General features: G+C 36.2%; 4 protein-coding genes across 6 annotated transcripts in view; 2 read left to right on the top strand and 2 right to left on the bottom strand.

Annotated features, from left to right (window-relative positions):
- LOC107715302 (guanine nucleotide-binding protein G(I)/G(S)/G(O) subunit gamma-3-like) overlaps window positions 1-2,418 on the bottom strand; it is an 8,177-nt gene extending 5,759 nt beyond the window's left edge. The window contains exon 1 of the mRNA XM_016521377.1: window positions 2,231-2,418. The gene's annotated coding sequence lies outside the window, so the exon portion shown is untranslated. The remainder of the gene's footprint in view (window positions 1-2,230) is intronic.
- A 1,498-nt stretch (window positions 2,419-3,916) lies between these two features.
- On the top strand, window positions 3,917-11,071 carry LOC107715367 (seipin-like). Of its 2 annotated transcripts, none has more exons than XM_016521490.1 (11): window positions 3,917-3,975; window positions 4,788-5,367; window positions 5,545-5,626; window positions 5,894-6,037; window positions 7,050-7,184; window positions 7,726-7,823; window positions 8,790-8,931; window positions 9,012-9,093; window positions 9,177-9,251; window positions 9,662-9,727; window positions 10,423-11,071. In XM_016521490.1, the coding sequence occupies exons 2-11, from the start codon at window positions 5,051-5,053 to the stop codon at window positions 10,626-10,628; spliced, it is 1,347 nt and encodes a 448-aa protein (XP_016376976.1). In that variant the 5' UTR covers window positions 3,917-3,975; window positions 4,788-5,050; the 3' UTR covers window positions 10,629-11,071. The 2 variants fall into 2 exon arrangements, with proteins under 2 accessions (XP_016376976.1, XP_016376975.1); XM_016521489.1 differs by having other exon boundaries at window positions 3,930-4,163.
- A 374-nt stretch (window positions 11,072-11,445) lies between these two features.
- Window positions 11,446-22,600, top strand: LOC107715364 (nuclear RNA export factor 1-like). 2 transcript variants are annotated; one of them, XM_016521483.1, is made up of 21 exons: window positions 11,446-11,713; window positions 12,667-12,871; window positions 12,950-13,124; window positions 13,240-13,323; window positions 13,425-13,529; window positions 13,730-13,810; window positions 13,895-13,964; window positions 14,065-14,153; window positions 16,389-16,496; window positions 16,576-16,685; window positions 20,135-20,171; window positions 20,326-20,397; window positions 20,483-20,538; window positions 20,626-20,733; window positions 20,872-20,933; window positions 21,197-21,312; window positions 21,392-21,434; window positions 21,548-21,620; window positions 21,700-21,882; window positions 22,011-22,071; window positions 22,165-22,600. In XM_016521483.1, the coding sequence occupies exons 1-21, from the start codon at window positions 11,680-11,682 to the stop codon at window positions 22,201-22,203; spliced, it is 1,911 nt and encodes a 636-aa protein (XP_016376969.1). In that variant the 5' UTR covers window positions 11,446-11,679; the 3' UTR covers window positions 22,204-22,600. The 2 variants fall into 2 exon arrangements, with proteins under 2 accessions (XP_016376969.1, XP_016376970.1); XM_016521484.1 differs by having other exon boundaries at window positions 11,447-11,713; window positions 21,551-21,620.
- A 204-nt stretch (window positions 22,601-22,804) lies between these two features.
- The window catches only part of LOC107715366 (peroxiredoxin-5, mitochondrial-like), a 4,278-nt gene continuing 3,313 nt past the window's right edge, over window positions 22,805-23,769 (bottom strand). Inside the window, exon 6 of the mRNA XM_016521488.1 lies at window positions 22,805-23,150. Within this exon, the coding sequence (XP_016376974.1) occupies window positions 23,045-23,150 (106 nt within the window). The 3' untranslated portion in view covers window positions 22,805-23,044. The remainder of the gene's footprint in view (window positions 23,151-23,769) is intronic.

Raw genomic sequence — 23,769 nt, 5'->3', positions numbered from 1 at the left:
ACATCACGTAAAGTACCACATACAAAGTTTAAACTTACCACTGAAAAACGTCCTAATCAAGTGGTGCTTGCAATGGAGTTTCCGGTTGAGTGACTGCATCGGAATCATCCTCGGTCTTGGGCTCGAATTGATAAGGTAATATTGATGCCATTTTTGTAAGCTTATAGCATCTTTGTTTACAAGTAAACCTCCGGGCGTTTCATTCCGACACTTATTGTATACGGAAAGAACAATCACAACAGACTTGGCCAGCTGACCAATCAGAGCAGAGTAGACTTATGGAAGGGAGGAGTTTACAGACCTTAAAGGGTTAGTTCGGCCAAAAATTGAACCAAAAGTTGCACAAAAAAGTATTAAAGTACCACATACAAAGTTTAAACTTACCACTGAAAAACGTCCTAATCAAGTGGTGCTTGCAATGGAGTTTCCGGTTGAGTGACTGCATCGGAATCATCCTCGGTCTTGGGCTCGAATTGATAAGGTAATCATCTTGGTACTTTTCTGGACCTTGAACGTGGTAGTTACCTTGTTGTCTATGGGAGGGTCAGAGAGCCCTCAGATTTCATCAAAAATATCTTAAATTGTGTTCCGAAGATGAACGAAGGTCTTACGGGTTTGGAACAACACGAGGGTGAGTAATTAATGACAGAATTTTCGTTTTTGGGTGAACTAACCCTTTAAGCCCAGAACTGCTTCGAAGGAATCGTTTCGAAATCATTGAAAAATTATTCTAATATTAAATGTATATTCTGAGAAAATTACAATGTTTTCTGATCTTAGATGCATTTAAACCTGTTGTAGGGGACTCCAGCACAATATTAGGACACTTTAAAATACCATATGACCTGCTCTTTAATGGATTAACTAACAGTGAACAAAACATTTGTTACAGTATGTATTAACCCTTGTTGACATTATTTAATAAAGCACAACTATTAGTTCATGTTAGCTCACCCACCCAGATACATCTTTTAATATGAATTATGTATTAGTAAATGATGAAATTAACATTCATTAAAATTAATAAATGCTTTAGAAGCATTTTTCATTGTTATTGTTAGCTAATGTAGTTACCTAATGTTAACAAATGAAACCTTATCATTAATTGTTACCGATTCTGTTTATAGTGCACAGTCTCTAACGGAAGCATCTTCCTGTGGTCCAAGACTCTCATACCCTCTGCTTCACTTCCTATCTTTCCTCCCTTGGTATCATTTACTACTGCTTTGCTAAAAGCTGCTGCCCTAGAAAACCAAAACCTCACCTTGGATTGCAATGATCGGATAGCAACACATTTCATCATCCTGAATCCCTTCATTTCCAGGTGATGATCATCGGAAATCTTTCTATAAACAGATTTAGAGCTATTCATAATCGTCTAAATATGGTCTATGAGTAGAATTAATGATTTTGAAAAGGATTTCAGCAGTGTATTGGGGCATGCCGGCCCCATTTTGCACATAGGATGTGCTTGCAGGGATCCAGTCACCACATGGAATATATTTTATTCTGAGCAATAAAAAAGAAAAACAGCCGTTTTGAATGGAATCTGGTTCAATGTAAACATTTAGGCATCTATAGATGACGAAATCACGTGTTGCAGACAGCTGGATTGCAATGATCGGATAGCAACACATTTCATCATCCTGAATCCCTTCATTTCCAGGTGATGATCATCGGAAATCTTTCTATAAACAGATTTAGAGCTATTCATAATCGTCTAAATATGGTCTATGAGTAGAATTAATGATTTTGAAAAGGATTTCAGCAGTGTATTGGGGCATGCCGGCCCCATTTTGCACATAGGATGTGCTTGCAGGGATCCAGTCACCACATGGAATATATTTTATTCTGAGCAATAAAAAAGAAAAACAGCCGTTTTGAATGGAATCTGGTTCAATGTAAACATTTAGGCATCTATAGATGACGAAATCACGTGTTGCAGACAGCAAAAAAAAAAAACAAGGCCAGATAGAGAAATTACAATCTCAGCTGCTCAAACAGATAACATTAGACCCTAAAATATGAAAATGTGAAATAGAAACAAAATATGCAATAAATTTCAATTAATGAAATGAAATGAAAGCAATACATTTAAAAGGATGTATACAAGAAAATAGGAGTTAATGGAGATCAAGAAGCATAAAAAAGACCACAGGGCTGTATTCGTCTATTTTTGTCATTCTGGGCCTTTTTTACCCTCTTTTCTCCCTTTCACTCTATTTCTTACCCTTGCTGTATTCCTCTTGTGGTGATATCTCTCCCTCCTCTTCTTTCTTATTCCTTCTCTCTCTCTCTATCTGTCAGTGTTGTTGCTTTCAGTGCAGCCGGATCACACCCTCATAGACAGTGGGGATGCTACCCAGTTCTGTACAGTCCAGTGCACTGCAATTCTGCTACAATGAACACCAGTCTCTTGGTACATACGTAAAACTCCCCTCTGCAGTGAGTGGAATGTGCCAGCCAGCGGGCGGGGGCCCTATTAGGATTGATTTATTCTGTGGGCTGGCTCATACCATCTTTCCAGCAGCATGGGGTGGATGAAGGGGGAGGGAAATGTATTCATGTAAAGCAGTGTGTTAAAAAACTAAAATCTCACAAAACTGATTTATATTGTCAAAAATGATACAGAAACATTTGATAGCAAGAAATATTTCTTGTGTTGTTTGCCGGTGATGTTGCTGAAGCTTCTGAATAAGTGAGCCTTCCCTCTCACTGCTCTGTTACCATGGGAACTGCTGCAGTCTCAGCCTCTTTGTCTTGTACTGAGGCACCATTTTGACTCAGTGGTCTCTCCCACCTTGGTTAAGATCTTAAACCCCCCACATCTTTACATCACTCCACCCTCCAACTGCATTCATTCTCATGTTACACTCACTTTGTTGCAAATCTGCCCCCTAGTTTCCTCCTGAGAAATGAAAATACTGTTATCTGGAACATTTGGTGGATATAAAGAAAGAATAAAGGGGGACTGGTTCTTAATGGTGCTCAGCAAGTTTTAACATGTTCTTGATTCATGGTTCACCAATGAAGATGTCCAAGATGATAAAAAGAAGAAATGTAATGTTTTATTTATGACGACTTTATACATTTTATACAAAATGTTTATACTATTTTCAACAAACATGTAATTGAATGTGTAACAAAGTAGAAAGAACATGCTCTTTATATAACAAAAAATTTGTGGTTTTAGACAATTTCATTTCATTATCTCATTTCATTTTTGTTGTATTTCATTTCATTTCATTGTATTTTTAAATTTCTTAAAAATTTGTCACGCCATTGACCCTTATTGTTTATAGACTATTTGCTCTAACTTATGTGTATTCTTTGTAAGTTGAAGAAGAGACTTTGCTTTATTTATTCTACCATCAGGTTTTATCTCTTTGGCAGAACTTCTTTGGGAAGTTGTTGTCTATCTGCTTTTTAAAAATGTGATATAAACGTTTTGTTGAAAGATATATTTCTTTATTTTCTCGCAGTTGCAATGCTATTGTATATTGTTGTTAATTTCTTTGTGTTGCATTGTAAATAAAAAATAAACAAATTAATTAATTAATTAATTCTAATATGATAATAAGAATAACAGGTTTCACAGTTGTTGTTTTTTTTTTACTGATTAAGATGTCATTGTTACTTGTTTCTGTTTTTTCTTTTCCCTTTCTTTTTTGCTTTATGTTATTGTATTTCATTGTGGTGATGTTTCTTTTCTTGCAATAAAAAGATTTGTTTGCTAAAAAGCTAAAGTATTTGATAAAAATACATCCATATAAATCAAAACTGATTTTCTGTAAGCAAACAATTCGAATGAATAACATAAATTGCACTACATAGGCAGCACCGATGCAGACACGCAAACGCATCGAACAGTATATTTTGTACCTCTTCTGTTGCCGTACATGTGTTTCTGTCACACCAGCAGAGGCGACACTCAGTTAAACGGATAGTTGTTTTTCTCTGATCTATAGATAAAAAGTGAGAAACATTATTTTTCGCTTTTGTTTAAATATGATTTGGAGATCAATTGCTCTTCCCTGAAATGCATAAATTATGCGTCACTAGCACATAACAGCCAGAGGGAAGGAAGGGAAAGGGGTTGTTCATTAGTGTATTCTGAAGCATAAATATGTATTTGTTCATGGCGTATGTTCGAATTAAAGAAGGTGAGTTTGCGGTTTATATTTCAATATAATGTACTTAACTGATAAAGACATCAGTGTAAGATAAACTGCGGAATGGAGACAGGAAAGCACTTAATATCCAGTTCAGAGAGACTAAAAATGAGTTTTAAAGATACAATTGTATGTAAAGGACGAGCTGAAATGACACTGCACATCTTTTTGTCTTGGTGTTTTTTTCTTTCATATTTTACCGTATTATTGGTTTGCTGTAATTCGTGTCAGACTGTTAAATGTACAAAAATACATTATGCTGCATTAATTACAAGCAATGAATGAATTAGTTTCTGCTAATATGTGTGTGTTTGTATGTATTTAAAAGTATATAAGAATATATGAGAGTATAAAAATGTGCATAAACAAAAAAATATATTGCAATTTATAGTATATATATTTTTACAAATATAGTATTTTTTTACAGTGCACAGTACAATATGATTTGTATTCTGAGAGGTTTAAAAAATAATTCATTTGGTCATGTCTTCATCTTAAAAAAGTATAAATGTGCTATTTAATGTTTGTTGTGTATATTATTGCAATTACTTTGCAATTATAATATAATTGATCTGTTTAATTCAGTTTTTTTTTTCTTTCTCATTGCTTTTTTAGGGCTCTCTGTGACTTCATTGACAATAACAGAAGAAAGCTGGAAAAGCAAATTCATATCGTCAGACAAGAAACTGGCATGTCTTTAGTCACAGAACGAGGTCTAATGACAACTAGATCCAAACGTGACTTTGGTCAAATTTGTGTTATGAGCTTTTAACCCCCCTGTATTTTCAAACCATCAATTCTGACTATAGATTACAAGAATTATTAGATGTAGTGATGCAGACTGGACATATTATTGGATAGCGTGTGAGGAGGTTTGCATGAGTAAAGAGGGAAAGACCCCTTTGCCTGCAGTGGGAGGGCTGACGGGCAGGCAGCGTGACATCAGAGGATCCACGTCTGGACGTGACACCGAAGGATTGCCGGCTATGGGAGCAGCAATGGGGCCGTTACTGCTTTGGCTCCAGGATGTGGCAGCGGTGACTCTGCTGAGAGCTCGCAGGACGCTTCTAAGGGCTGCCATCCTGTTCTGTGTCCTGGTGCTTCTTCTGTGGGTCTCCATCTTCCTGTATGGAAGCTTCTACTATTCCTACATGCCCAGTGTCAGCTTCTCCACACCAGTACACTTCTTCTACAGGTACAGACACGTCAGGGCTGATCGGGAACATCCCTGTATTGTTTTTTACAACGGCCTGTTTGCGCATGACTGAGTTCTTAATTAGTTTGGTCCAATGAACAAATACTGTTGGAGGCATTACTGGAGTTCTCATTGCATTGTGGTTGATTCCTCTCCCCTCCGTTTCTTCTCTTACAGGACAGATTGCGATGCTTCAGATTCAGTCCTCTGTTCTTTCCCCATGGCTAACGTCTCACTCTTGAAGAATGGAAGAGACCAGGTAGACAAATTCTAATTCTAATCAAATTATAATGAATTACACAAATTATAGACATGTTTTTACAGGTTCTTTCGACATTAGCTAAATATACATGCAATGAATATCCTTTGAAGCTTTGCTGTAAACATTATCTAACAAGCCCATTAATGATGCACAAGAAAACTATAATACTTGTATATTGCATAACTAATGTATGCACAATGAGTTTAAAAATGGATTTTCGTTCATATTTACAGCTAATTGTATTGGCTTGACTGTTTCTGGTAGGTGATGATGTCTGGTCAGGCCTACAGGATCTCTCTGGTGCTGGAAATGCCTGAATCTCCTGTGAACAAACAGCTTGGCATGTTCATGGTCAAAATGTCATGCTATACCACTGATGGGACAGTCGTTCAGTCGGTGTCCCGCTCAGTGAGTGCAGACAGCTCCCTCAAAATTCATTGTTGTTTATGTTGTTTTGGTTGTGAAGACAGTTGTTGATAAACATAACAGCAATTTAAATAGTATTAAATTATATCAATAATCTGATAAGTTCTGATAAGTGCTAAAAGTGAACTTAGGCATCACAACATTAAAATGTAGAGTATGAAAATGGATATTCATTTTGAGATTATTCATTTATTTGTGTTTTTACATTATTTGTGTTAACTTTTAGTGAGCTTTAGGTGATGGCAAATGTAATCTAAATATAAAGATAGGGAAATTAGCTGGTATACACTAATGTTCCAAATTATTACTATTATTTTTTAAAGAAATTAATAATTTTATTAAGCAAGGTCTCATTAACTTATTCAAAAGTGTCAGTAAAGACTTTTACATTGTAATGAAAAATTCCTATTACAGATAAATGCTGTTCTTCTGAGCTTTCTATTCATTGAAGAATCCTGAAAAAAAAAAAAAAAATTAAGCAGATTAAAAAAAATGAACTTTTCAATTTTGATTATACGAAACATTTTATGAGCATCCAAGCAGAATATTAGAACGATTTCTGAAGGATCATGTGACACTGAAGACTGGAGTAATAGCTGTTGAAAATTCAGCTTTGCCATCACATAAATAAATATCATGTTAAATATATAAAAATAGAAAAAAGTTATTTTAAATGTTAATAATATTTCACATTATAATGTTTTTACTGTAGTTTTGATTAAATAAAAGCAGCCTTGGTGAGCGTAAGAAATGTCTCTTAAAACAAAATCTTACAAACTCTGCAAAAATCCCAAATTTTATTTGGTTTCAGATGCACTCAAGTCTGTGGTAGTGTGGAATGTTGTCCATCTTCAGTCTGATTTAGATTCACATTTGATGTTTATTGACCTACAGTCAACCTTTTATATTAGAATACCTGTCAGTAAATGGCTGTTTACCTCATATTTACTTGTTTACTTGACAACTTTACGTGTCTTGTTTTTTTTCCCATCAGACAATGCTGCACTACCGTTCTAATCTGCTGCAGACCATGAGCACGCTGCTGTTCTCACCCCTCTTGCTCACTGGTGTGTCTGAGCAGAAACAGCTCATCGAGGTGGAGCTCTTTCCAGATTTCAAATCCGACCTTGTAAGTTTGTAAAATGTGAACTTTGACATTGAAACATGTCATTGACATTTTTCAGATTATTCATGTCAAGAGTACATATCTAGGTATCATAAATTTCTAAAATTTGTATTAGGCCTGGGCGATAAAACGGTATTGATATTTATCGACGGTACACCCTCTTCGATTACGATAGAAAAAATGTTTGATATAGTGCACGATATAGGCACGTTCAGTGCATTTTTTAGACGGACAAATATGACTGCTGCTCTCACGTCTCACACAAGAGATTTATAGAAAGCCATGCAAAGTTAAAACAACTGTTAAAACAAAAAATATTTGTTGTTTGTCTCAATAAATTGGGTTAATTTAAAAATACAGTGGTTAAATTTAAACGTTTTTTTTTATTGCTCTTTGTTTTAAAAAAAAGGTTATAAAAAATGTCAATAATTATCGATACCGAACGATATGAAACATTATATCGTTGATAAATTTTTTAGCTATATCGCCCAGCCCAAATTTGTATTAACAAAAATCATGCATTATATTGATCTGTCCTCCACAGTACCAGCCTGCCGTTGGCGCAGTGATTGAGATTCAATCCCGCAAGGTCCAGATTTATTCTGTCCAGCTCAGGATCCATGCCTTCTTCACTGGCATTAGGTATTTGCAATGGTTTGGTTTAGGGATGCACGATATTGGATTTTTGCCGATATCTTATATGCCGATATTTTTTTACTAATTTTGGCCAATAGCCGATACCGATATATTAATTTTGTTTGGAAACAACAAGTCTCTCCTGTGCAGAAATGATAAGCAAATTATTTTTAATTTTGGTTAGTTTTTAAAAAGAACTTATTTGTTATAATTAAATAAACAATAATTAAGTTCTTTGAAGTTTTAATGACAGTACATTGAAGATTTGAAAATAACTATAAATAAACTATATTCAATCGCTGCATTTTTTTTTTTCAGAAAGTGGTTTCAGTGGTAACCTTAATATTTTTTAATGGTCTAAAGCAGAAGAGTTGTAAATATTCTGAAAATCATTTAGAGCTCATAATTAGTTACAAAAATAACATATTACACATTAATGAATAAATCAGTATATATAAAAGTATTTAAGTGTTTGCTTGTGATTTTTATTTTTTTTTGTTCATGTAAGCTATAGCTTCTGACCTTTAAAGCTGACATCAACTACTGCTTTATTTAATCAGAAACACAGTCTAAATATTATTTGTGTATTTTGCTTTCATTTTATTAGAAGTAGACCTTCTCTGCATTCTCAGTTTAAATGCAGCGATCCAAAACCGTGAATCTAATCATCATTCAGGCAAAACTTTGCTTCAAGAATGAGCCACAATGCAGACGTGATCTAATCGCTAGCACACCCTGAGCACATGTGAGTTAATGTATTCCTCTTATCGGCAAGACATATCAGCATAATTTTTCATATCGGGCCGATGCCGATATTTACATCGATTCCGATATTGGTCCGATAATATCGTGCATCCCTAGTTTGGTTTTATTGGTTTATTTGACTATTCATGTTCCATCAAGTGATGCTTCTCACTTTCAGCTCAAGACTTCCCCATGACCATCCTGCAATTTTCTTCTCTTTTGCTACAGATACCTCCTGCATAATTTCCCTGTGATGTCTGCAATTGTTGGGGTGGCGAGTAACTTCACCTTCCTCAGTGTCATTGTGCTTTTCAGTTACTTGCAGTTCATCTGGGGAGGGCTCTATCCCCCCGAGCAGGTCAGAGTGAAGGTAAGACCATCTGTCTGCCTAATTTATTTAACCTTCATGCTGTCACATTTCCATTGGATGTCATCTGTTTACATACAAAGGTGATGATGGGAGACTCGACGCGTCTTCAGCAGAGGAGGGAAGAAGCACGGAAACGTATGCACTCATCCGCCAGCACTCCTAGTAAGAAGCCACAATCACTCACACATGATCATTTCAACCAAACAGATCAGTCACTACTATGCAATTCTTCCACTGTCCCCCAGTCATGAAGTATGGAGGAGATAATGGTGAACTGGCAGATCCACCACAACGAACCAAACAAACCAGTCGAAACAAAGGTGCGACAAGTTGGAAATTGATTAAACTGATGCAGTGGATCTCTGTATTATTGTTATTATCCAGATGGGGATCATTGAACCTAGGTCTGTGGTGTGAATATCCTTGGTGCTCACCACTGGAAGGAAAATCTCTAATCACAATTCCTTGGTAGCAACATGCTCAAGCAGACATCAGGACTGAACAAGAACAATTGGCAGTGAGGCCTTTAAATAAGATTGGCTATTAGGAGTGATTTAATACAGGTGTGAGTGCTACAAGTCTCTAACAAAGGAGAAGTGATCTAGCGTTGAAATTGTGTCATCCAGTGGTGAACCCAGGGAATCTCAGGCAGAACATTACAGATTATATGCACAATAAATGCAGTGATAATGTCAGTGAACAATCATACAGATCATGTTTGTTTGTGCAGGTGAGTTGGACACTCCTAGTGCGATTGGGACAGAGGACCTGAATCACCTGCAGGAGGATGAAGCTGGTAAAAAATATGAACTTAAAACACAAGAAGAATAGAATAAGAACACTTTGGGGTCTGTAAGATTTTAAAAATGTTTATGAAAAGTCATTGATGTTCACCAAGACGATCAAAAATACAGTAAAAACAGTAATATTGTGAAATATTTGTACAATTTAAAAGACCTTTTCTATTTTAATGTATTTTAAAATATAATTTATTATTAATATTGTAAAATATTATTACAGTTATATAAAAAAAACTTCTGTTTGAATATATTTCAAAATGTAATTTATTCCTGTGATGGCAAAGCTGAATTTTCAGCAGGCATTGTTCCAGTCTTCAGTGTCACATGATCCTTCAGAAATCATTCGAATATGCTGATTTGATGCTCAAGAAACATTTCTTAATATTATCAATTTTGAAAAGAGACGTGCTTCTTAATATTTTTGTGATACAGTTTTTCAGGATTCTTTGATGAATAAACAGTTCAAAGAAGAGCATTTATTAGAAATAGAAATCTTTTGTAACCTTATAAATGTTTAATGGCACTATATCAATTGATATCAAATATCACTGATATCAATTTAATGTGTCCTTGCTGAATTAATGTTTTAATTTCTTTAAAAAAAAAAAAAAAACTCCTGACCCCAAACTGCAATGTAGTTTATAGAACAAGTCCATTCTTAATGATCACTGGTTAATATTTTCTTCAACAGCCCAGGACTCCTCTATAGATGAAGGTCCCATTTTCCTCGAGGCTCCTCATATTGCAGAGACCAATTTGAGTGAGGAGGACCCAGATCATGAGCGGAGGGCAGCAGGAATAGGAAATGGGACTCGAGATGAAGAAACTACCCAACCGCAGTCCTCAGACTGCGAGGCCAGCCTTAGACAAAGGCATGGACCCTGGATGAGGCTCTGAGCTCAAAACTCTGGAGCGACCATAAACGCACATGCATTCTGTTACATTAGAGCACATTAGATGACTCATAGCTAGCATATTTGACACATTCCTTTTGCAATGCAATGAGTATTTCAGATGCATTTAGAAACCAGTTTACCTCGTGGAGCTGATGTGAAGCTAAAGAGAATTTCCTGCTCTGCTGCTATTGTTCTCCTTTAGCTGATTACTTACTATAGGACATAAAAGTCACCTCTAGAGTCCTGCCATGCTTTAATCTGGTCTGTGGTTCTGTTACAATATCGTTTTTGCATGTAAAGTGTAACTAAGTGTGTAAATGTGTCAATGATGTTCTCACAATCTTTAACATGGCTAAACAGTTCCACTCAACTTCTAGGGATATTAAATGATTTGTTTAATCAGTTTCAGTTATTCGAAAGCCGAAAATGCAAAAATAATAATAAGAATTATATAAATAATAATAATTACTATTATTACTGCTACTGTATACAATATTATTCCAATACTACATGGAATATTAATCCTAATATGGAAAGATATGGTGTTTTTATTTTTAATATTTATTTAGTTAAATTATATTAGTGGTTCATGTGTATTTGTCCACTAACCAAAGATTTACTGGTATATCTGCTATATTCTTTGCATAGAGATTTTGAACATATTAAATTATTATGAAAGGCTGAATGTGCGAATTTTCCTTTTCCTTCTCCTTCATATGTTTTTTTAATGCTTTTTTGTTTATTTAATAAATCAGACATTAAAGCAAATGCTTATCCATTGTGTTGTAATCACTCTCTTGCTGTCGAACACTAGGAGGCAATAGTGATGTGACGCGAAAACATTCGAAGAAGAACGTGGCGCAGCTGTGTTTGAGACGTTATTCTCGCACAAAACACTGGCAAGAAAGGATCTCTTCCGATCTTGCAAGTTTAAAAAGAATGTATCTTCATTTCTCTTAATTTCGTTTTATTTAAAAAAAAAAAAAAAAGTAAAACTACGACTGGAAATCCTATATTTTAAATTTAAAATAGCGTTAAAGCCTTCTTAAAAGATGGCGACAGCGGACGACTCGCGCTACTATAATGGTAAGTTTGAGCCGTTAGCGAAAGCGCTCACAGCCATTTAAATTCTTTGACATTAATACGGTTTAGATAAGATTATTCACGATCTTATTGCTTCTCAAAGACCGTTTTCTAACTGTGTGGTTTGTCGTCGTGTAACGCTACTCTATAATTTACATAAGTAACATATAGCCAGCTAGCTTTTGTTTTTGTAGGTGCGCGATGTGTTTTTGTTGTTAGCTGTTAGTTTAGACAAACAGTAAACGCATTATCCAAACTGATTTCGCCGAATTTTATGTTATACTTCGTGATTTTGTGAAAGATTGTGAAAGAAAAGAAAATTGATCGGGGTGAACTGACCACATGGTGATAATGTGTTGAGGTCATGTTGAACTGCTTTGATATTGGCCAACCTGAAGCTCTAATATCGAGATATATTTGTGAATAAAATAACCTCAGTGGAGCCTTATGGCAAATTGCATCGCCTTAATTGTTTCTCAGACCTACAGCAATGCACAGTGTCTACATCTGGTTAATCCTGTAAAGACTGACATGAAATAGTACTCAGAAAATGTCTTTTCTGTAAAAGTTTATTGAACCTTTAAAACAAAACAACAGAAACAAAAATCTTCCAATAATATGTCTTAAGATGATATTTAAAATGTTTTAATTGTGATGAGAATTTAGAAATTTTAGTAATTCATGTATCAAATACTGCTTTATAGAGTTTAACTCATGTGAAACACAATAGTCAGTTGAGTAACATTTTTGTGTATGACTAAAGAAACTGGTTTCAGGCATACTTCCAAGTAATGGCATGTGTAATGATCTAAACTATTAAAGCAAATATTTATTAACTGCAATGCTTATTTCTCTGTGGAAATTAGTCATAAGTTTGGAAAAAATGGACAACAGTCTCTTTCGAGGTAATGTGTAATAAAGTCACACTTCTGATTCTTTCGTCTTCCATCTATCAGAGCATGATGACCGTGTTGGTGGACCAAAGCACCGTAATCGTAAAGGCAGAGGCCCTTTCAGAGCCCCCCTGTACAGCGACCAGATTTCTCGACCGAGACGTGGAGGAGGAGGAGGAGGCCCTGGTCCTCGGTCCAGACTTCAGGATAATGATGGAGATGTGACCATGGCAGAAGGTCCTCAAGACAGTGGCTCCCAGCGCAGATTGTAAGCACTTTGGGACATAATTACACTTCTTATATAATCGTTGAGGTACAGCGGTCAAAATTTTATGCTTGTTTTCAGCAATCCATATGGCCGGCCACAGAATCGCCAGAATCGCAAAGGTGGACGTGGTGGTGGCGGCGGCAATGGCAGCGGAGGTGGAAATGACGATAGAGGTGGTAATCGATATGGAGGCAGAAGTGGTGGAGGTGGCGGTGGTTCTGATGGAGGCCGCAAGAACTGGTTTAAAATGACTGTTAGTGCTTTAGACGTTGAATTAAGCCGTTATTAATGTGTTAGGCTTTAATTTAAATTATGTTTGTGACCTTATCTGCATATTACATTGTGATTGTATTTGTGTCTGGCCACAGATTCCTTTCGGCAAGAAATATGACAAAGATTGGCTTTTGTCTTCGCTTCAGAGCGTCTGTTCCATGCCATTCCATGCCGTTCATGTAAGTCTACACTAAAAGGCATTTCCTCAGCATGCTTGTAGAAAAGCATCAATGTATGTCTTATTGCTGAATCTTTTCCGTCTTGAATTTTTTGCTCATAGTATCACACTGATGGCAACAAGGCCCAGTTTTATGTTGAAGACTCCACAACTGCTAATGCTTTGTTTAAAGTGTCACGGAAAATAACAGACAAAGAAGGATATAAGGTAATATTCAGTATATGTGATGCATCATAAACACTGAAAGATGGCAGAAAAGGCATTTAGTCATCATTCTAATTATATTTTTCTAAAGTAATAACCATATACAATTATATTAACCTGTTTATGTACAGATTTGTCTAAGAATTTGTAGTTTAACCATGAGTTTGAGAATGTAATTTAGTGTCAATCTGTTGGATGGATAGGTGACTGTTATTATGAACAGCTGCCCACCACCCACTTTGATTTACACTGATCTGAAGGCTGCAGATCTGGAGCATTTGAAGGTGAGAGAGTGTTACTTGCAGCAACCTTTAAGAGGATCTTTTAATTAATTTCATTTATGGCTAATAACTGACTGTCTTCTGCAGCAATGCATGGCCAAGCGCTTTGATGGGTCGCAGCAGGCTCTTGATCTGAACAACATCAGAGTCGATCCAGGTTGGGCATTCATGCAGTCATCTTTCTCCTAACAAAAACACTTATTCTGTTTGGCTTGTTGTAGGCTGTAGCTCAAATATTTGTTGTTCTTTCCTGGCAGATTTGGTTTCTCAAAATATTGAAGTCACTTTGAATCGGAGAAACTCCATGTTGGCGGTTATCAAAATAATTGAGGAGAACATTCCTGAGGTACGTTATATTTTACTGGAATGATTGCATTAAAATGTTAATTTCTCATAAATATCTCACTGCTTTTTCAAAGGTTTGGGTCTGATTTCTTTCTTTATTTTTGAAAGTAAAACTAAAAGTTAATATTTTTATTCAGCAAGGACACATTATATTGATAAACGGTGACATTTAGATAGTAACAAAATATTTCTGTTTCAAATAAATGCTGTTCTTTTGAACTTTATCAGAGAATCCTGAAAAAAGAATTTATCATGGTTTCTACAAAAAAAAATTATTAAGCAGCACAATGGTTTTGGTAATGTTTCTCGAGCAACAAATCAGCATATTAGAATGATTTCTGAAGGATCATGTGACACTGAAGACTAGAGTAATGACTGCTGAAAATGCAGCTCTTTGATCACAGGAATAAATTACATTTTAAAATATCTAACAATAGAAAACAAACATTTTAAATTGCAATAATATTTCATTAGTTTTACTGTATTTTTAATCAAATAAATGCAGCCTTGGTGAGAATGAGTCTTCTTTCGAAAACATTAAAAATCTTACGACCTTTTACTAAACTTTTGAACATTAGTGTACGTTAAAAGGTTAGTTCAACCAAAAATGAAAATTCTGTCATTAATTACTCGCCCTCGTGTTGTTCGAAACTAGGGCTGGACAATAATTCATATAATATCAATATGTATCGCGCAACATGAAAATTTGATACCGGCATATCCCTAATCGCGATATAATTTTTTTCAATAACAGTGATATGATTTTTAAACACATTTCTGATATTTCGATATACATTACCAGTGTTTCCCAGATTGATTTATTTGTGGCGTTTGACTTCGTTGATTAAACATGAGCACTGCACGTTTCAATTTCAAACACGTCACGGGTGTTTTATTTGAATGTATCTCTGAAGGGAAAGGACTGTCTTCAGAAAAGTTTCGATGGCATTTTCATTTTTATCTGATGATGAAGCGTTCATGAGCAGAGCTGATTTGTCAAGCCTGCATTTATTTGATCCAAAGTACAACAAAAACAGTAACATTTTGAAGATCCAAAGATCAGCATTTATCTTAAATAGAAATATTTTGTAAAATTATACACTATTCCATTCAAAAGCTTGTCAGTATGATTTCTTTCTTTCTTTCTTTTTTTTTGGGGGGAAAGAAATGATAGAAATTAAAACTTTTATTTAGCAAGGATGCTTTAAATTGATCAAAAGTGATGATAAAGACATTTAACTGTTTTAAATATTGATAATCAGCAAATCAGCATATTAGAATGATTTCTGAAGGATCATGTGACTGGAGTAATGATGCTAAAATATAGCTTTGAAGTCACTGGAATTAATTGCATTTTAAAATATTTTCAAATAGAAAACATTTATTTTATATAGTAAAAATATTTCAAAATGTTACTGTTTTTGCTGTATTTTGGATCAAATAAATTCAGGCTTGGTGAGCAGAAGAGAATTCTTTAAAAACATTACAAATCTTTTTAACTTTTGGCTGGTAGTGTATGTTAGCCTATAGTTTGAAGTTAAAGATATTAATAATTAATAAGGTGAGTCTGAGATGTTTATTTGACATTCATAAGTTTGTATGCACAGACATCTGTTGTGGGCGTTCTTGGCAGTTTTTACGAGAGCTTTTTTAATAGTGTTCATATTGATAGCTCCCATAGACAGCAAGGTAACTACCACGTTCAAGGTCCAGAAACTTACCAAGATGATCGACAAAGTAGTCCGTGTGACATCAGTGGTTCAACTGTAAAGTTACGAAGCTACGAGAATACTTTTTTGCACAAAGAAAACAAAAATAACGACTTTATTCCACATTTTCGTCTCTACTGCGTCACTTTGGACGCGCTTTCACGACAGTACCATGACACGAGCGTGTGGCGGTGCTGACCCAAATAAAGTCGTTATTTTTGTTTTCTTTGCGCAAAAAATTATTCTCGTAACTTTACAGTTGAACCACTGATGTCACACTTTGTCGATCATCTTAGTACTTTTCTGGACCTTGAACTTGGTAGTTACCTTGCTGTCTATGGGAGGGTCAGAGAGCCCTCAGATTTCATCAAAAATATCTTAAATTGTGTTCCGAAGATGAACGAAGGTCTTAAGGGTTTGGAACAACACGAGGGTGAGTAATTAATGACAGAATTTTCATTTTTGGGTGAACTAACCCTTTAATGTTCAACTCTATAGATGTGATCAAAAAACTTTTCCTTTCACAGCTGATTTGTCTGAACCTGAGCAACAACCGGTTGTACAGGCTGGATGACTTGGTAGATATTGTCAACAAAGGTCCCAACTTGAAGATTCTCAATCTGTCGCATAATGAGGTATGTTTATGCTCTCGGACACCTATAGATTTACTGTTTCCTGTAAGCTTTTCAGTCGTGTCATTGTGTCATCTTGTAGCTGAAGACAGAGAGAGAGCTTGATAAATTGAAGGGTCTGAAGCTGGTGGAACTCTCATTGGAAGGAAATCCATTATGTGGACACTACAAGAACCAGGCCGACTATGTCAGGTTAGTCTTCTCTGCCATTTATTGCCAGAAAAATACTATACACAAGTACACAAATGCCAAGCGCAGAACTTCCAATCATGCACTCTTACATTACTTGGCAATAACAGGCCTCCACACTCTTAAAACTATAGATATTAATTTGATTGATTTTCGGTAAAGTACACTAGAATGTAATGCATACATGCGTTGTGTTATGAATTGCAGTTTGTCCAACAACACAAAATCAAGCTTGCACAGAAGCGTCTGCGTTCACGTACTTGCGTAGAGTATGTTTCAGGCCTGAAAAAGAATAGTTGTGCATGTTGGTTCACATTTGCACAGGAATGCATGCATATGCAATGACATACCCCTTGTAGTTAAGTTAAAAAAACAAAACAAACAGCAACACTGAGAGGGGCTCTATAACCAGTGTGTAAAGTACACCTAGAAAACATGGCGATCATTATATCTCCATTAGAGACAGGCATATACAAGTGTGTTGAATGTTTCAGATTTGTGAGTTGAGGTTCACTTTGCTTTTAATTTATTCTGGAGAAACAGTAATTACCTGGCAGGAGAGAGTCTGATGTGACATTTGTAAGGACATTCTTAGTACAAAGTGTCTTTTTAAAAAAAAAATATATTATTACATGTGAAAACGATGTGTTATTTCTTAATTGCCCCTAATCACTGTGTTATTCTAAAGAAGAAAATAATAAGTCCCACTCTGTGATTCAAATGCTAAAGTAATGATCATTCAAGCCTGTCTGTAATATGCAGGTGTATTAATTTTTATTAACCAGTGAGCTCTTGATTATTTTCCACTAGTTCAATCATCAGGCATGTGATAATGATATTTACTTGTTCGAGTTCCAGTGGCAATCCAGTAAGGAGCATTAGTTTGTCAACACCTCTGGATCTTTATGGTTTCCACGCCTGCTTTGCTTCATTCTTGCTTTTTTCTGACCTTCTTTTCTGTCCCCTCACTGTTGGCCCTGTAGCTTTTTGCACAGAACATAGCGATTGGCTTTTCTAAAGCATTTTAGCATATTGTAAATCTCATTAGCTAATACTTCATTAGTTAAATTCCGTTTAAGCAGCAGCTTCTGCATGTGACTTCCCAGAATGCCAATGAATAAGTTGGCATACAAGGACAGAACAACCATTGGAGATGATGCTCTATTAAGTACATTTGTGCTCCACCTGTCTAAAATGCTGGCACCCTCCTCCCTCCACCCGCCCCGCACATGCCTAACACCTGAAGTACTGCTGATGCTGTGTGGCCAGTGAGAGGCTGGTTAGTCAACGACGGGTAAGATCCCACCTTTTGATTCTGGGACAACCTAAGGCAGGCACAGCCGCAAAACTGGTCACAGCCAACGTCTCGAAGATGAAGAAAGACCATTCAAGGAAGAAGATGAGTTGTTTGTGAGGAGATGCCACGGGTGGGGAAGGAGAGGGGAGGTTTTTTAGAGAAACCTTGAGCCAAGCACTGCTCAGAAACGTGAGCTTTGCTTCATGGTGCAAAATGAAAAGTGAGAGTAGAGGCAATTCTCTCTCTCTGTTTCTGTATTGAAACCAAGGTGGAGGATAGTTGGTCAGACTGACCATTTTCATGATCCTTGTCCTAGAGCACTTTGGAGGGAAAAACGTCAGATCGTCATTTCAGTGAAGACAAACCATTGAGAAGAAAATACTTTAGAAGGATCACAGGAAACAAGTTTTTAAATATTCATTTCAGTATAAAATAGGCTCAACTACAAATCGGACTAAATAAGAAATAGAAACGGAAGGTGTCTGGGCTCAAATGAAGCTTTAATTAATTGATTGAATAAATACCCTACTGTTCTTAAGTTTAATAGTAGGGTCCAAATAAAGTAGGGTGAATAACCCATACACCTTTTATTTTAAAAGGACTCATTTATTTTAATCATTTTATGATCTGTTCAGAAGCTCAGGGTTCAACATTTGTGCTCTTCTGGGTTTATTCGCTGCCCTTTTTTTTTTTCTTCTTTTTTTTAAATGTCTGACCCTTATTTTATTAACTCGCACTCTTTTGGTTTGGTTTCTCACTGAATTGCTGTTCTTTTACCGTCTTCTCTGTGGTTCATCTATAAGTTTCTAGTGTCCTTTTCCCCCCATGTGTATGGCCAGATTTACTCACAGTTAGGTCTATTATAAAAAAATAAATGCATTTATTTTATTTTTTAACTTTTCCCCTTAACTGTTAAAGCACCCAATGAACAGTTTGCACTTTAAGTTTTAACAACTCAACATGCCAACATTTGTCAAGCTATAAGCTAGTGCCTGATGCTGTCTTTAAAAAAATAAAAAAAAATAAAATAAAATACAAGAGCCCCATAGACTTTTGACAGTAAGAACCACCAGCATGATTACAGGGTGTCAGATCTCGTCCAAGTATATCAAACTCTCCCCTTTCCATTGAGTACACTTATTAAATGTGCACAAAAAAAAAAAATACTGACCGACTGATTGATTGATGGTGTGAATGTTCACCAAACTCTACACCTCACAACACCCCACTGCCCCCATCCCTTGCCAGCCTGCGTGGGTTTGTGTTTCGGCCTGTAGGGGGCACCGGTGGTGAGTATTGTGAAAGGGTAAGTACTGTGCCGGGGGTGGGAGGGAGTTTGAACAGCGCTGTGATTGGCTCATTGGTGCCATGGCTCGGATGCCCACAAGTACAAAACAAACTTGATCAAGTATTCAGCAAACCTTCACTTTTTGTTCAAAAGAAAGGAATGGTGTTTGTTTAAACTGTTACGCTACTCTTCAAATGTTTGGAGTCAGTAAGATAATTAAGAAATTAATACCTTAAATTGATATTCAGAAAGGCTCATTAAATTGAGTGATACATTTATAATATTAGAAAAAAGTTCTAATTCTAAGAAATGGTGTTCTTTTGAATTTTCTATTCAGCAGAGAATCCTGAAAAAATGTATAAAGGTTTCCACATACATTTTAAGCAGCACAACTGTTTTCAACATTGACAATAATAAGAAATGTTTCTTGAGCACCAAATCAGCATATTAGAATGATTTCTAAAGGATCATGTGACACTGAAGACTGGAATAATGACCATCAAAGGAATAAATTACATTTTGAACTATATTCAAATATTTTTATATAATTGTAATAATATTACACAAGTATATATTTGATTAAATAAATGCAGCATTGATGAGTATACATTAAAAAAATCCTACCGACCCCAAACTTTTGAACTGTAATGTCTAAAATGTGTAAATCCACAGTTTTACAATATCTCAGGCCTGATGGATAATTATCTGTAAGTAAATATGAATCTGATTGAGTCACTCTTTACCCATTTGTCCCATACTTAAGATGGCCCGATTTAAGTTTTTGAGTGTTTGTGTGGGACCGTTCATTGGTGCGTGTGCAGTGCGTCCTAACGTCTCTCTTGTTTTGTCTTTGTGATTTTTGGACAGTGCCATTCGGGAACGATTCCCCAAGCTGCTCAGACTGGTAGGAAATCCAGTGTTTATCTGTTGGTGTAACATTATTAGCTTGAGAACATAAAATTGTGGTAACCATAAGAAGTGAATATGTAATCACATTCGCTCTTTGGCTTAATTGTTTATTAGATGCATTGTTTGTCTGTTTATTGTTCAAACAACAGGATGGACACGACCTTCCACCTCCCATTGTTTTTGATTTGGAAGTTGCTCCTGCGACTCTTCCCCCCTGCAAGGTTTGGTCAAGTTTTCATACTTTCTTCACTTTGAGATGCCCATATTTGGCTTTCAGTCTTAACTTCTGTTTTACTTCAAACGCAGGCTAGCTACTTCTGCTCTGAAGAAATCAAGAACATCATCCTTTGCTTCCTGCAACAGTAGGTATTATTTGGTCTTTATACAGCGCACCAGTAGTGAAACTAAAACGTTCAGATCAATGTTAATGTATCTGTCTCACCCTCCAGGTATTACAGCATATATGACTCCGGAGACAGACAGCCCCTGCTGGATGCCTACCATGATGGGGCAGCTTTCTCCCTCAGCATTCCCTTCACCCTGCAGAACCCTTCAAAGTACAGTATACCTTCTCTCTCCTCTATCATCTAGTCAACATCACCACTGTTGACTTGTACTGAGCAGTTTGATCTGATCTTTCTTCCACATGGTCTGCTAACATTTACCTTGTTTTCCTTAATCCTCAATGTCTACAGAAGTAGTTTAGGGGAATATCAGAAAGACAGTCGCAATATCAGACGTATGAAAGACGACCCCAGTAAGTGATTATTGAATAATCAAAATCAAGCTTCTGTTGTCTTCTAATTTGTTTTTGCAACATTAAGGCGCGATCACATTTCAGCAAAATTTTGCGGGCAAAAACCCCAAGCAGCTTTCTGTTGGTTAAATTATGTGAGCAATTTGAGCACAAGTAAAAACTGTGTGAGGAAAATTTCGCAGAGCAATGGTAAATGTGGCTGTGTATTGAGTATTGAATTGGGTCCTGAATCGTGTGTGACGAGTTGTGCCATTTTCTTTCAGCTACACGGTTTCGTTTGATTAAACACACAAGATTAAATGTGGTGGCTTTCCTGAACGAACTCCCCAAAACTCAACATGACATCGCCTCCTTGATCGTAGACGTCAACACCTACACAGTGAGTCAAACTTGCGGTTTGCTGGTTGCATATTTCACATTCAGATTTGCGGTTCTAATAGCACCTGTGTTGTCTGCAGGCTACATTGTTGGCATTTACAGTCAGTGGAGTTTTCAAAGAGAGTGAGTTCCATCTAAAACGATTCAGAATCAATAGTTTACTCTGAACTGAGAGAGTTTTGTGACACAGAACATCATTTTCTCTTCTTTCTTTCTTTCTTTTTTTTTTTTTTAAGTAGATGGCAAATCCCGAGACTCATTCAGAGCCTTCTCCCGGGTGTTCATCGCTGTTCCTGCTGGAAATGCTGGGTAAGATCTCACATATAAAAATCTATTTGGCTTAATGTGCCATTGGTCATATCATTGTAACATATTTTCAACTCTTCAGTCTGTGCATTGTGAATGATGAGCTCTTCATTCGAAATGCCACTACGGAGGAAATCCGACGTGCGTTTGTTGCTCCAGCCCCCACACCGTCCAGCAGCCCTGTGCCCACTCTGTCTGCCCCTCAACAAGAAATGCTTGCTGCCTTCTCCCAAAAGTCTGGCATGAACCTAGAATGGTCTCAGAAGTAAGGACTACAATACATGTTTATTATTGCTTTTGCTAGATATTTGTTCTGTTCCTAGATTTATATAAAGATGGATAGCTTGTCATGGTCAGAACTTTCTTGACTTATAGACTTTCTTGTTTTTTCAGGTGCCTACAAGACAACGATTGGGATTTTGACAGGGCTGCTCAGATCTTCACCGGCCTTAAGGTACGCCAGTGGTTCACGGTAACAAATGCTCATGTGTCCTGCATTTATCTTACGAGTGTCTTTTTGTCCTTTATTTATTTATTTTTTTAATAGGCGCAAGGAAAGATCCCAGATGTCGCATTCGTCAAATGAAGAGTTATTGTTGGGGGTTTTATGGAAACCCTAAACCGCAAGGGGTCTTCATGATTCTTCCCACCCCCAAAATATTCTGTAGTTATTTTTTTCTCCATAGTTATTTTTTTTTCCTCGAAAGAAAGTTCTCAATTTAATTTCTTTAAAATGAAAAATTAAGTTTACAGCGCAAAAATAAGACAGGACATAGGAAAAAAATAACTCAGGAAGGCACTAAGACCATTTTTTCCCCACTATGTTAATTTTTTTAAAATTATTTTGTGAATATTTTTTTCTCCCCTAAATTTGCGGTTCAAGGTTTCCGTTAGTTTTAACTGTGTCGTCATGTCCAATTTGGGACAGATATGACAAATAAAGTACTTGTTCAATGCTTGTGTTTTGTAAAATAAATATTAACCATGATCTTATGTACTAGACTGTAAGAGTGAATCATATTTTAATGATTAGGAAAATTATAAGACCGTTTAGTACAATACGTCTCTATAAAAAAAAGGTGAATGTGCCATCATCATAAATCATATTTGCATCATAGGGGCACCCGTATATTGTTTTACTTCTATTCTACTGTATGAAATGCTTCAAAAAATCTCACCAAATTGGATGCAGTCGTGAGGAAAATGTTTATTGCTGCTTGGGTGACCACTATACTGTAGGTACAACAATGAATTATTGCCCCAAGTAAACAAGTTACTTCCTCACATGGGTTTCCCCACAGCATATGCAATAGTGTTGTTCATTGTTGGGAATTACCGTTACACTGTTTCTGGAAGATAATTGGGCAATTGGGTCTATGACGAGGGTGACGGACCGTACAGTGTAAACTGGTTACACTCAGTAACTCTTAAATCTCACTGAGAAAGTTTGGGGCCAAGCTGCAGGTCAGGCCTGTCCCATCAGGCTCCACGCTGAGCTTCAGGACCACTCCATCTTCAATCAGCATGGCATACCTGCACATTCAAAACCAGGATCAGTGAGAGGCAATTGAGAAGTGAAAGTGTCAGTTCCACATGAAAGTGAAAGTTTGACTAAATCATACACTTATTTGACTGTCATCTTCACATTCTATGGAGAACTATCCCATATTTTTAACGTATGAGTAATTGTGGCCATTTGTAACTTGAATGTGTGAGACTTCCGGTTTCATCCACTTCCAGTTATTCTAGCTGTATAAAAACAGTCTGTTATGCTGCTTGATAGTACAAACTGGTATTTCTTATATAATTGTAATGTACTGTTGTACTTAAAAACACATTGGTTTATAGTGCAAATAATTTGACTGTTCATTGCATTGTTTACATTTTTTTATAGCGGCTAATGAATCAGAAGACTTGCACGTTCACAGAAAATCATATATTTCCATGTTGCAAGATAAAGTGGATATCGTAATCATGACTGAGGGACATGTTTTGTTCAAGAAGACGGTCATCTCACCTTTGAGACCTCAGATTTCCAAGCACCTGCATCAAGTGATCATTGTTCAGGAAGAGATCCACAGCCTGTACAGAGGAAAAAGGGGTTTATAATGTCTATATATATATATATATATATATATATATATATATCTCA

The sequence above is a fragment of the Sinocyclocheilus rhinocerous genome, unplaced genomic scaffold (assembly GCF_001515625.1).
Source record: "Sinocyclocheilus rhinocerous isolate Xijiao unplaced genomic scaffold, SAMN03320098_v1.1 scaffold299, whole genome shotgun sequence".
Lineage (NCBI taxonomy): Eukaryota > Metazoa > Chordata > Actinopteri > Cypriniformes > Cyprinidae > Sinocyclocheilus > Sinocyclocheilus rhinocerous.
Note: the sequence above shows the minus strand (reverse complement) of the source record. Positions and strands in the feature narration are given on the sequence as shown.

Excerpts from the sequence above, each read along its gene's own strand:
- LOC107715367 (XM_016521490.1), top strand. The coding sequence starts at position 5,051 with ATGAGTAAAGAGGGAAAGACCCCTTTGCCTGCAGTGGGAGGGCTGACG. Across the intron at positions 6,038-7,049 it reads TTCAGTCGGTGTCCCGCTCA|ACAATGCTGCACTACCGTTC; the intron begins GTGAGTGCAGAC and ends TTTTCCCATCAG. Across the intron at positions 9,252-9,661 it reads ACAAACCAGTCGAAACAAAG|GTGAGTTGGACACTCCTAGT; the intron begins GTGCGACAAGTT and ends TTGTTTGTGCAG.
- LOC107715364 (XM_016521483.1), top strand. The coding sequence starts at position 11,680 with ATGGCGACAGCGGACGACTCGCGCTACTATAATG. Across the intron at positions 13,965-14,064 it reads CAACATCAGAGTCGATCCAG|ATTTGGTTTCTCAAAATATT; the intron begins GTTGGGCATTCA and ends CTTTCCTGGCAG. Across the intron at positions 20,934-21,196 it reads ACGTATGAAAGACGACCCCA|CTACACGGTTTCGTTTGATT; the intron begins GTAAGTGATTAT and ends ATTTTCTTTCAG.